The sequence below is a fragment of the Borostomias antarcticus genome (genome assembly GCF_949987555.1).
Source record: "Borostomias antarcticus genome assembly, chromosome: 6".
In the NCBI taxonomy this organism is placed as follows: domain Eukaryota; kingdom Metazoa; phylum Chordata; class Actinopteri; order Stomiiformes; family Stomiidae; genus Borostomias; species Borostomias antarcticus.
Window position 1 is genome coordinate 8,969,764 of NC_140239.1, and position 13,616 is coordinate 8,983,379.

General features: G+C 44.8%; 2 protein-coding genes across 9 annotated transcripts in view; one reads left to right on the forward strand and one right to left on the reverse strand.

Moving 5' to 3' along the window:
* camk2b1 (calcium/calmodulin-dependent protein kinase (CaM kinase) II beta 1) overlaps positions 1-10,029 on the forward strand; it is a 73,091-nt gene extending 63,062 nt beyond the window's left edge. For all 8 annotated transcript variants that reach the window (XM_084439691.1, XM_084439693.1, XM_084439690.1 and 5 more), the window contains 4 exons: positions 4,264-4,339; positions 4,604-4,698; positions 5,037-5,270; positions 5,630-10,029. In XM_084439691.1, the coding sequence (XP_084295817.1) occupies positions 4,264-4,339; positions 4,604-4,698; positions 5,037-5,269 (404 nt within the window). In that variant the 3' untranslated portion in view covers position 5,270; positions 5,630-10,029. The remainder of the gene's footprint in view (positions 1-4,263; positions 4,340-4,603; positions 4,699-5,036; positions 5,271-5,629) is intronic.
* A 1,122-nt stretch (positions 10,030-11,151) lies between these two features.
* On the reverse strand, positions 11,152-13,270 carry LOC311310270 (E3 ubiquitin-protein ligase TRIM35-like; the record flags this gene model as incomplete). Its single annotated transcript, XM_084439689.1, has 4 exons — positions 11,152-11,791; positions 12,406-12,428; positions 12,534-12,764; positions 13,250-13,270. 4 exons carry the CDS (start codon positions 13,268-13,270, stop codon positions 11,152-11,154), a joined length of 915 nt encoding a protein of 304 aa, XP_084295815.1.
* Between the last annotated feature and the right edge of the window lie 346 nt (positions 13,271-13,616).

Genomic DNA, 13,616 nt, shown 5'->3' on the forward strand with positions numbered 1-13,616 from the left:
GCTCCGTACTGTAGCTAGCCACAGAACAGAGTGTGCCTACGGTACGTTACTGCTCTGTAGCTAGGCTAGCTACAGCCATAAGGGTTAAGCTCAGTCGTTAACCAGCCTGCGAAAACCCACACCAGAGACTGCAAGGACCAGGTGAGAGTTAGTGAGGGCGTGGGAGTGTGTGTGCTGGTTTGTGTGGTTAGATCACCCTCCTGGTTGTTTAGGTCGTAGCTAGCTAAGGTTTTCTTGACGCTGTGTGTGACAGCTGGGTTTTAGATGCGTTTCCCCTGTTTCTGGTGTTTGTTGGGGGGTTATATTTAGCCGTTGAGCTCCTCAGAACGGTTCTGTTAGACGCCGTAGCTGGAGTCTTTCCAATCCCTCCTCAAGACCTCTCCTTTGTCCACTGCCTTCTCCTGGCCCCCCTCCATCCATTCTTGTGTGTGTGTTATGTTATGCAGTGTTTGTGGTACAATTATCTGTTGTTCGTCTCACCCCCCCTCCCACCCCCCACCCCCCATTTAAAGTGGCTTTGAGTTCTAGAAAAACATTACATAAATTCCACCTATTATTATCTTATTATAATAATAAGTGTCTTATTATCACATCTCAGCATCTCAGTTGAGGGTTTTACATATGGGGATGGGATTAGGGGGTTGAGGGTTTTACATATAAGGATGGGATTAGGGGGTTGAGGGTTTTACATATAGGGATAGGATTAGGGGGTTGAGGGTTTTACATATAAGGATGGGATTAGGGGGTTGAGGGTTTTACATATAAGGATGGGATTAGGGGGTTGAGGGTTTTACATATAAGGATGGGATTAGGGGGTTGAGGGTTTTACATATAGGGATGGGATTAGGGGGTTGAGGGTTTTACATATAGGGATAGGATTAGGGGGTTGAGGGTTTTACATATAAGGATGGGATTAGGGGGTTGAGGGTTTTACATATAGGGATAGGATTAGGGGGTTGAGGGTTTTACATATAAGGATGGGATTAGGGGGTTGAGGGTTTTACATATAGGGATGGGATTAGGGGGTTGAGAGTTTTACATATAGGGATAGGATTAGGGGGTTGAGGGTTTTACATATAGGGATGGGATTAGGGGGTTGAGGGTTTTACATATAGGGATAGGATTAGGGGGTTGAGGGTTTTACATATAGGGATAGGATTAGGGGGTTGAGGGTTATACATATAGAGATAGGATTAGGGGGTTGAGGGTTTTAGACTCTGATCTTTGATGCTGTTGCTGTCTGTTGCTCCTCAGTACAGCTACTGTAGATGTTCCGACTAGACAAGGGAATGATAATGCATCTTCATCATCATCATCATTCTTGTGATTCCCATGGTGATAGTTCTCTGCAGCCAATGTGCCAGGGGTATGCTGGCCATCTGTGGGTTTTGGAGAATCACAGAACCCCCCCCCCCCCCCCCCCTCGCTCAACAAAATGAAAACAGGTGGCTGGGTCAGACTTTTTTTCGTCCCAGCACGTCCCTGATCAGTGCTGTGGTTTCAGTAAACTGTAGAGACAATTAGACTCTTGATTGAAATCCAATCAAAACTAAACAAAGCCATTTTCATTGTTGTTGTCCTTGGAGAGTGAAGGAAGGAGGAGTTTTACTGCAGAACAGAAAACCAAACTGCTCTTCAGTATCACAGCTGTGATTGGTTAACGTTACTGCTCTTCAGTATCACAGCTGTGATTGGTTAACTAACGTTACTCTCTTCAGTATCACAGCTGTGATTGGTTAACTAATGTTACTGTCTTTAGTATCACAGCTGTGATTGGTTAACTAACGTTACTGTCTTAAGTATCACAGCTGTGATTGGTTAACTAATGTTACTGTCTTCAGTATCACAGCTGTGATTGGTTAACTAACGTTACTGTCTTCAGTATCACAGCTGTGATTGGTTAACTAACGTTACTGTCTTCAGTGTCACAGCTGTGATTGGTTAACTAATGTTACTGTCTTCAGTATCACAGCTGTGATTGGTTAACTAACGTTACTGTCTTCAGTATCACAGCTGTGATTGGTTAACTAATGTTACTGTCTTCAGTATCACAGCTGTGATTGGTTAATTAACGTTACTGCTCTTCAGCCTCTCACAGCTGTGATTGGTTAACTAATGTTACTGCTCTTCATCTCTCACAGCTGTGATTGGTTAATTAATGTTACTGCTCTTCATCTCTCACAGCTGTGATTGGTTAACTAATGTTACCATCTTCAGTATCACAGCTGTGATAGGTTAACTAACGTTACTGTAAATGTGTTTCTCGCGCTTCACTTCCTCCATGTCTTCCTCTCTTCCCTTCCATCTGTCTGTTGTGTGTTTGTTGTGTGTGTGTGTGTGTGTGTGTGTGTGTGAGTGTTTGGTGTGTGTGTGTGTGTTTGGTGTGTGAGTTATGTGCGGAGTGTGTGTGTGTGTGTGTGTGTGTGTGTGTGTGATCAGGGAAGAGTTTAGACGGCAGTTCAGTTCAGAGCCAGTCCAGCACCAGCTCCCAACCCGACACACCACAGCCTTCCCCTGCTGTCTACTGTAAGTCAGCATACCACCCCCCCCCCCCCCACACACACACACACGGGCGCGCGCACACGCACACAAACACACACACGGTCTTACTCTGGCTCACTCACTCACTCACTCACTCACTCACTCACTCACTCAGAGAACACCGACCTTAACGCTGTGAGCCTGGCACAGTGCAGAACACCGACCTTAACGCTGTGACCCTGGAACACCGACCACTAGCGTGGGATTCGTGGAGCAGGATGACTGGACGATACCGAATAAACAAAGGACAATAGAAGCTGTGAGCTCCTTTGCGGGAGCAGCACCAGGCCTACCTCTGCTTCTCATTCGTGTCCCCTGTCTTCAATCTCCCCCCCCCCCCCCCCCCCAGCCGCCAAGTTCTCAGACCTGCTGGGCTGTGTCCGCCGGGGGGCGGGGCCCGTGTCTGAGGGGGAGGGCGGAGCCAGCACCCCCACTCCTCCAGCTGTCCGCTCCGTCCCTTCCCCCCAGCACGCCCCCACCGTCCCCATGCAGAGTAAGTAGAGCAGTCACAGGGGTCCTTCCTTTAAATAAACTATCTATCTATCTAAACTATCTATCTACCTATCCATCTATCTATCTATCTATCTATCTATCTATCTATCTATCTATCTATCTATCTATCTATCTATCTAACTGTCTCTATCTTTCATTCACCACCTATCTATCTATCTATCTATCTATCTATCCCTATCTTTCATTCACCACCTGTCTGTCTATCTATCTATCTATCTATCTATCTATCTATCTATCTATCTATCTATCTATCTATCTGTCTGTCTGTCTGTCTGTCTGTCTGTCTGTCTATCTATCTATCTAATCTATCTATCTATCTATATATATATCTTTCATTCACCACCTGTCTCCATCAGAATCGTTTCTGCTGCCATACTTTCATTTTTTCTTTGTTTTTTTTATCTTCCTCTCCCTGTGTCTCGTCTGCCCCACCCCTCCATTCCTCTATCCCTCCATCTCTCTTTTCATGTCTACAACTCCATCTCTCCTCTGTCCATCCCTCCATCTCTCCATCCCTCTCTCTGGGTGTCCAGTGTCTCGTCTAACAGACCTGGTGAGCAGTGTGCGTCGGGTCCCGCCCCCCCCGGTGCCAGAGACAGAGGCGGCCCCCGCCAGGCCCACCCCCCCTCCTGCACACCCCACCTCCCCCCCTCCTCCCCCCTCCAGTCCCCCCAGCCCCTCCCTCTCCTCCCAGAGTGAGTACGCCACGCCATTACCCCGTCTTGACCCCAGAGTGCTTAGCCAATCGGTCGCCAGCGAGGGCAGGTAGATTGGTCCTAACTTGCCTGGTACTACATGGTGTCCTTGCTGGTTGAACTGGTAGAGGAGAGGACAGATGACAAGTGTAGCTGTTTATTGAGCCAACTAACGTTCACTGACTGGGATATCGAAGAGGGTGTGTGTGTGTGTGTGTGTGTGTGTGTGTGTGTGTGTGAGAATGTATTTGCATGATATCGTCTTACATGTACTGTACCGTACATGGAAGAGACAGAGTGCACTTCAACTGCACATTGCTGGCCGGCTTTATGTGTGGGTTTTTGTGTGAGTTTTGATCGTACGTTTTTAAGAGCGAGTTTTGATGTATGAGTTTTTAAGTGTGTGTTGACTGAGTTTTTAAGTTTGTGTTGACTGAGTTTTTAAGTGTGTGTTGACTGAGTTATTAAGTGTGTTTTGACTGTGAGTTTTGACTGCACTCGCTCCTTCCTACAGCACGCAAGCAGGAGATCATCAAGATCACTGAACAGCTGATCGAGGCTGTCAACAACGGGGACTTTGAGGCATACGCGTGAGTTCATGAGTGTGTGCGTGCGTGTGTGTGTGTCGGGCCTAACCATAGTGGACATTATGGTTCAGATTAGGAGGTGTATGTGTGTGATCAGTGATCCAGTGATGTGTGTGTGGTACATGTATGTATGTGTGTGATCAGTGGTCCAGTTATGTGCCTACGTGTGTGCGTGTGTGTGTGTGTGTGTGTGTGTGTGTGTGTGTGTGTGTGTGTGTGTGTGTGTGTGTGTGTGTGTGTGTGTGACGGTATGTTCCCTCTCCACAGTAAGATTTGTGACCCTGGCCTGACCTCGTTTGAGCCGGAGGCCCTGGGGAACCTGGTGGAGGGCATGGACTTCCACCGCTTCTACTTCGAGAACCGTAAGAGCAGCACTCAAATTACACACACACACATCTCACACATACACACACGCACATACACACACATCTTACACATACACAGACACATAATGGCCCTCATTTACTAGGCGATCGTAGGACAGAAAACTGCGTACCATCATTTCCACGCCACTTGGACGTGAGTGGAGACTGCGACCAAATCTCAGCTGTGCTTAGATGCCAGTCAGAATCTGTCAGAATGACAATTATCAAACTCAGACATCCTCTCTGTCTTTCTTTCTCCTTTCTCTCTCTTTTCCTCTCTCCCCCCCCCCCCCCCTCTATCTCTCTCTCTCCCTCCCTCTCTCTCCACTTCTCAGTCCTAGCTAAAAACAGCAAGCCCATCCACACCACCATCCTGAACCCCCATGTCCACCTGATTGGCGAGGACGCCGCCTGCATCGCCTACATCCGCCTCACCCAGTACGTGGACGGCCAGGGCCGGCCGCGCTCCAGCCAGTCCGAGGAGACGCGTGTCTGGCACCGCCGCGACAGCAAGTGGCAGAACGTCCACTTCCACTGCTCGGGCGCCCCCGCTGCCCCCCTCCAATGAGGTAGGCCGGGAGGCACAGACTAGCAGAATACTTTCAGGTTTTTGCCTTTGATGGTTTACCTGAAAATAGAGTGAAATCCCGCCTCAATGATGTCAGTGAAGTTTGAGGTCAAAAAGGTACAGGAACATGTCGTCTGCGTAGAGGGATTTACTATCTATGCCGATTACCTCAGTAGGGTTCTAACTGTTGCTGCTAAAGGCTTTACTGTAGGTGAAACGGGAAAGGGGCTAAAGGACCCCGTCTGGCTGTTTATATAGGAACCTTAAACAGACACACAACCGATATTGCGTTTCCTAGTAGTGATGTACAGTATGCAGGTATTGAAACGTGTGTGAATCTCTCTTCATTTTGTGTTTCAGGAGAGAATGCCAGAGTCCCGTCCCATAAGAGTGCTCTGCTGGAGAGAGAGAGAGAGAGAGAGAGAAAGAGAGGAAGGAAGGAATTGGAAAACAAGTTAGGTGTCGGGGTGGCTCTGTGTCCACTGCTCTCCAGCCTCCCTCACCGGGCACCCGGCCTCACCCCCAGCATGCATCTCTTCTTTTACAGCTATCGCCCCCTGTCTGTCACCCTCAATACAGCACTCAAAAACAGTGTAGTCATGCCAACAGCAACACCCACCGCCCTTCCCCCAGCCCACTGTCTCCTCCTCACTGATACAGTAACCTGCATGGCCAGGCTGGATGGTGTGGCTGATAAGGGAGAATTCTTGGGGGTGTAATGAGGGTGTGCTGGGGGTGTTGCAGTGTTTTGACTCCTCGTGTGGTCTTTCCCTCCACACCCTCCTGTCCTCTCCTCAATCAACACTTGAGTGTCGTGTTAACACTGCACAGGAAATACAGTATGTCAAGTTTTAGGTGAAATCTATTATTGTTATTATTATTACTATTTTTATTATTATTATTATTACTGTTATTGATATAATACTTATTATTACACATTTGCAATTGTATATGTAATTTGTATCATTCAGAGTTCTTGATGCCAGTGGTTTCTGGAGTTGAAGGAGATTATTTTGTTTTTTCTCTCTTTAACGGCGCATGATTTTTTTTTTCAATATTCACAGTGGCTGTTTTTTTTTATTGTGGCTATTAAGTGAAAAATGGAATTGGCAGTTTTGTATTTGCTTCTTGTATGCTATACTATGCCCATCTTGTTCAAGTCATACTTTTTGGGGTGGGGGGTGGGGCTGTGTATGAATAGGTGTGTGTGAACATATGAACGAGTGTGTGTAAGACTGTGTAATCACAGGTTTATGACATGTGATAGTCCAGGGATGGACGGTGTACATTTTGAGGAGCCAGTCTGAGTGTTCCTGGTTGCAGTGTGTGAATTGACTAGAGATGTGGCTGGCTTGGTTTCGTGTCTTCCTCTGTCAAATCATGATCATTTATCTACATGTCTGAGACAAGGAGCTTAAACGTATAAAGGCTATGTTCATCTTTAATAATCTATTTTAATCTTTATTTGCCTTTTTGTGTTGACTTGAAACCCATCTGAGGATAGACTTTCACTCTAGTGTTGGGCGATCCTGTGTACGAAGTTATTGCTCTGTTCTCTAGCGCTCCCTGTGGTTAGATGAGGTGCAGCAGCAACATCTACCCTCCAAACTCCACATGCAGATGAGGCCTGTGGCTCAGCCAGTGATATAGAATGAACACACATCTCCTCCAGCTACCCATTTCTACCCTCTGAACCCAAACACTTCTGCCTGCTCTGTCCTGTCAGGGCTGCTCTCTGGAAGCCACAGCGAGCAGCTTTGCAGCGTTCCTCACGTCTGAAGCCGTCCTACATGAGACGCTGCCACAATCATCAGTCATCAGACTCATCACCAGAGCTAGCTGCTCTCAGAACCGGCTGATCACAGAAGCACCCGTGGATGTGTTAGGACGCGCCACCGAGGGGTCCAGCTGTGCTCATTAGATCTGTGAGTTTGGACTGTTCTCTCCGGTGCCTGTCTGAAATCATGCAGGAGGTTATTGAGTGGGAGCTGGAGGACAGGGTTGTGGATGGCTGGATCATGTGGTGTACGCCGGGGGATGATAACCAGGGCCTCTCAGAGAGGTGGCTTTTTACCTGTGAAGTCACGGACGTGCGTCTGTGTGTTGGAACTTTTTCACACACTTTGGCACTTATCTCTGTTCTGATTGCTGTTGCTCATTTTAGAGCAACGATATGCGCCTGAGTTCTGATACTGTGTTAGGAAGGGCGTGTGTGAGGGAACATCGTTAGGGAGTGTTTGTGTGAGGGGAATCACCACCTGTATGGACTTTTATGTGGGCCATAGGGCATAGAGAGACAGAGATAGAGAGAGAAAAGGCTTTATTTGGAGGACATATCTACCCTCTGCCTTCTATCCAGGACTAACTGTTCTTATGGTTGGTCTGTTTTTCATGTTTTTAATATCATCCTCTGTGTTCAAGTGTTCTAATCTGCTTTTACTATGAGTTACTCTTTATATTTTTGCCAGGGATAACGGTGTTGGAAAGATAGATATCTGGCTTTCAGAGAGCTGACCCCAGCCAGTGGGGTTGTTCCTAGCCTGGCATTGGTCCTTTTCCTGTCCATCAATGATTGCCTTTGGGGATGTCCAGTTGCTATTGGACAAATATAGATGATTTGGGGAGGGACAATTGAAGTGAAGACGTCTCATTGGGCAGTCAGGCGGTCTGCCAGTTGGGTTAGTCCTCAGGTTTATATTTATTTTGGTTATTTATTTATTTATTTTATTAGAATATTTTTTATTTGATTTTTTCTTTCTATGTTTTCACGATGTACAGCTCCTGCACATGTGCAAGAACTGAGTTTTGCTCTTCAAAGTGAGATTCCTCAATTCAGAAGTTAAGTTAGATTAAAGTAAATTAAAGGGATAGCTCATGGAATATACAAACATCATGATTAACTTAACACAGTATTAAAGGTGCTTTGTTGTTATGTAGCCATGTCCCCTGGTTAGCATTAGCCTACTGAGGTTTTACTGCAGACTGACGGAGAATACGTTCAGTTAGAGAATGATTAGCTAACGTCCATGGAGCTTTATAACTATCTGGTGAACATTTTCATGCTTTTTGAGCATGCTACTCATGTTGGCTATATTTGCTTACATTCCTTCTTGTTCTGAGAAGGATAAGTCTAGCCAGAGGGTCCTACATACCTGAATATAACCAAAATAACACAACAATCGTTAGGATTTCTTTTTTCATGTGAACCTTTCAAGCTTATTGTATGTATTTTAACTAGTTTTGATAAGAACTCTATCTCACTCACTCTCAACAGTGTTTCTTTTTTTTACCAGGAGGGGTTGAATGTTTTCTAGTTGGTCAATATTGGCTCTTCATTGCACATCCACTGGATGTTTATAGATTCCCCTCAGTGACTGGTCCCAGTATTGAGAAGGTCCAAGGTTATCAGATGATGTTGAGTGATCGTGCTAACTAGACACATGAACCCTTCCACAAAAAGAAAGTACTCACTCACACTGTACTGTTCTCAGTGTCTTTATCATACCTTGATATAACATTCATCTTTCAAAAGAGGGGGTGTATAGTATCACAAAACTACAATATTCGTCTTATCTGGCATTTTCTTAGCATGACAGGCAGTTATCTAATCCTTTAGTTTTTTCCATTTTCTACTGAATGCCGAAATACTAAACTTTTCTCTATTTTCTCAGCCTTTTAAGTGCATAAAACAACATTTGTCTCAAGATAATATGATGATGATGGTGGTGGTGATGATTTCTATGATGATAAAGGTAGCAAGGGTGATTATGATGCTGGTGGTGGTGGTGATGATGATGATGATGATGATGATGATAATGATAATGATGATTCTTTAGCATGCTTTTCTATGGGGCTCAACGTTGTCAATGCAGACTGGCTGACTTTATATATTGTTGAGGAAGTAAGGAGATCCTGTTTAGTATCACCAGCTCCAGTGATGTGTGCTTCACCTACCTTGCATGTGCTCATCACTGAGAGGAACAGAACTATGTACTCGCTTGGCTGGAGACAGCAGGGTTACCTGCAGTTCCACTAACAATCCACTAGAGGGCACACAGTGCTACATACTGGTAGATGTACCTACAATTGTTAGGCGCTGTAACCACAAAGTGTTAAATGTGCCCAATAAATCAACTGTTTTACCTATAGACTCTAGAATGTAGTAATCAGTGGATAACAGTATGTTGATTAAAATATGACATGTTTAACCTTTAAATGTGACATGGTGCACTATATAGATAATGTTGATGATATCCCATATGGAGCAGCATAAGCCTACTGCCCCTAAGCTTTTTCCTACTGATGAAAATAGCCAGCTGTTAAAATAGTAAAACTGTACTTTATCTGACATGTTTGACTTTCTCTAGGTTTTGAAGGGAACTGCAAGCTCTTCTGCTCATCTTAATAACTGACACAACTCAACCAGTCTTCTCTCCTAGCTCCCTCACCAGTGTGTTGTCACGGACGACCTCGTCAGTAGAAAGAGAGAACCTGGTCTTTCCTGTATCTCCTTCCACCCAGTGATGATACCACCTGCACTGACAACACTGAGCTGCTCGTCTTTGTAGGATTTCTGCTCTCTTTTCCTGGTCCCTCTGTTTAAAACCTTCAATCATTTCTCAACAGTTGGGTCTTTATTCTCCTGGTCTCTTTCTGTCATTTTTGGTTTGTTCTATAGAATATTATTAATAATCCTAAATTTCTCTGATTACTACTCTGGTCTCTCCAATGTGCTACCTGTGTTTCTCTACCTTAAGGAAATGTGTCAAGGTGTTATCAATAAAATGAGAATTTAAATAACAAACATCCTCAATCTCTCTCACTTCCTCTCAGTTCAACAAGTTTTATTTATGTTGATAGAATATGAAGATCAGATGAATTCAGATCAGGACAGTTCACTAATGATACAGTACAAAGATGTAAAATTAAATTGCATGAAAAGAAAATCGATTGACTTGAACTCTGCATTAAGACAATTTCAAATGACATCATGAACATTCATCCAATCACCAGATGCTAATGAAATAACACCTTCAACCCCATGGAGACATCAAACCCCTCCAGTACTAATCTGTACCACAGATCAGTACAGGTGATTTACACAGTATGAGAGCAGGTAAAGTCAACCATCAAATCCCCAGAAGGTGCTGCTACTGACAGGAGTCTGCTAGAGCACCAGTAATCCCTGAGATTATAAACACCCCCCTAATCTCACCTATTTAGATATGACACCATCTCACTACCATACATACACATGATTATCTTACCCACCATAGGGTACATCCCTACATTACTCCCGAACCCCCATTCATACGGCACTTCTGCTGAAATCCCCATGACAACCATGAGCTGTCAGAGACCCTGCAGTACCACAGGTCCAACATGAGAGCTGAACTCCGAGAGATACTGAACTGTGCAAAGGAATTAGACATCATAGCCGTGGTATATGGTAAATGTATCACGGCTATGAACCAATCGGATTGCTTGATTTGAGTTACCCGTATTATAACTAACATCATCTATTACCTGAGTGGACTGTTTAAGAAGCAGGAATCTGGTTTAGATACTGTAACATCATCAACAATCAGATACCTGATCCCAGTGAACAGTATCAATACCAAACAAGACAGTGATGGAGGTGTGGTACCAACCAAAACAACGACAACCATGAAGCAAGGCTGATCTCAACAGTATTCATGTGACTAACAGAGTCTATAGTGAGGATCTATCACCTGAATATGAAGAAGAATCTACAAACAATCGTATTCATGATCACAGTGATCAGTAATGTAGTTCACATGAGACCAAATCACTCTGTAGTTCTGTGGAGTGGGACTACAACTACACACACACTTCACTAGGATGACCACCAACACAGACTACTATGATGGGAGGATTGCTACATCAGGGTGTTTAGCATCGCGAGGCAGTGAGATACTAAAGTATGGGTAGAGTTTCTCAGTGAAGGTGTCTCTATGAGTGTAGATGTGAGTCATGTCTTCAGGGTCGTAGAAGGACACCTCCCCACTGTCACAGTCCAGCTGAACTCTGATCCTCTGGAGTCTCCTCTTTAGAGGGAGAGTCTCATTCAAACCATTGGTATACTCACCACTCCGAAAACATAAACTCCACACTCCATAGTTTGGGTTTGCAAGTGACACCCCCTTCCTGTCAACTGACTCTCTGGCCACACCTATAACCAAGTTAGGATGGTCCCCCACCTCCACCTCCCAGCTGTGCGTCCCTGAGCTGAACCCCTCAGAGCCCTGAACGGAAGGGTACCTGGTGAACCTCTCTGGGTTGTCAGGGAGCTGCTGATATGTGTTTGTGCATCTCACAATAGTCAGATCATCAGACAGAGAGAGCCAGCCACTAGCAGTGTTGGGGTCCAAAATGACAGGAGTGAACTTGACCACCCCCTTCATCTTCTCCCAGACTCTGAAGGTCAGGTTGCCCAGGTGTTTGGCCACGTCTATCAGCGCTCCTGAGACCAGCTGTGGATCCGGCAGTGTGCACTGGGCTCTGGAAGAACAGTCAGTCCGTGTTGAGGATGGGTTGGATTCAAAAACAAGAGGAGACAAGATCAGCTTGCATACAGCAGCTTACATTTTAATCATTTAGGGACCGTTGTAAATTTATGGGAGGGGGTTACTGGAGGACTTTAGAGTGTTCAGGAATAAAAATGTTGACCCTCCCCCACCAAATAAGCAATATGAATTTTAATATGGTGTTACTCAAAATAAGAAACAGCGAAATGCACTGCACTTTCCGAGCCTAGTAGGAAAGAAACAGATGGCAAGTCAGTGTCTGTTCGCTCCACACCACCTGTCTGGATAGGCCAAGCACAAGATCGACTGATAGGGCAGCCCAAGAGAAACGATAGCCTACACCAGGTCATACAAAACAGCTCGCTGAGTTCTGAAAAGCTGAGAAACTATTTTTTATTCTGATAGATTCAAATTTGTATGACCCTCCCCTGGACCCAAATTAAAAAAGGATGACCCTCCCCTGTTTTCCTCTCATGAATTTCTAACGGTCCCTTAGTGGACACTTTTATAAAAAACTTCTTAAGTCGTCATTAAGACAATAAGTACAATAAGATTTGTACTGACTGTACTGTCATAGTCAGTACTTACCTTTGTTCAGTGGTTTTGAGGTTCTGGAGATAAACAGAAGAGAATAATAATATGACCGTCAATAGCATGTTATACATTTCAATTCATTTTCAATTCTGTAAATGTGTGAAGTTTGAACAAATACTGACCTGCAGGAGGGAGATGTCTCCTGCTCTCAGCTCCTCCTCTATGGCTTTCATTGTGTCTGAAAGTGAAGCTATTTCTCTATCCATCTCTTTCATTTTCTCTTTCATTTTCTCGCTCATCTGCTTCTCTTCTTTCCTCACGGCTGCAATCCTGGCTTCCTCTTCCTCTTGTAGAAACTGGTGAAGCTTCTTGAACTGCTCCTTGATGTTCCACTCTGTGTTCTCTGCCTGGGTCTGTAGGAGTCAGAAGAACATTTCATATCGTCACAAACTCTATTTCTGGCTGATGGGCAGAGCCCGACAGCCCTATAATAGGGTTTGTCTCTTTCTCCCTCTGTCCCTCACTCTGTGCGTTCTCTATCCCTCATTCTGTCCATTCTCTGTCCTTCACTCTGTCCCTCACTCTGTCCCTCACTCTGTGTGTCCTCTGTCCCTCATTCTGTCCCTTCTCTGTCCCTCACTCTGTGAGTACTCTGTCCCTCACTCTGTGCGTTGTTGACTGCAGGCAGAGTGAGTGGCAGGCAGCACAGAGAGCAGCGGTGTCAGATGTCACTCATGACAGAAAGAGACTGCTCCCACTCACTCGTAGAGAGGCAAGTGAGTCAGCGGGCACAAATGAACATGGCTCACCCAATACCAACGCAACACAGCGTAAACAGGAAGTGAGGTCTAATTGCTTAACGCATCATTCCTTTGACATTTCTACTTAATATGCATACTCCATGAGGCTGAATGGGCATAATTTAACATGGTCGCTGTGAGAGCCAAATCGTGGAAAGTTATGATTTGAATAGATTTCGTATTTTGTATAATTTAGTATTTTTGCATAATAGAAAAAGAACAGATAATTGAATTTGTGCTGTATGCTGCAGGCTATGTTGATAATTCAATGTAAATGCATTATTGCGCATGTGCTAGATCTTACAGTTAGACCGTGAATTGTTCAGTTAATCAGTTGAAAGACAATGCGTGTGCAGTTTGGAAGCATACAGCGTTTGACTGTTGTCCATCATCGTCCAACATAAGCTATTCTACATAGTCCTGTTAGATTAGCAAGTTATAAATTTGAAATATAGAATGATGTTG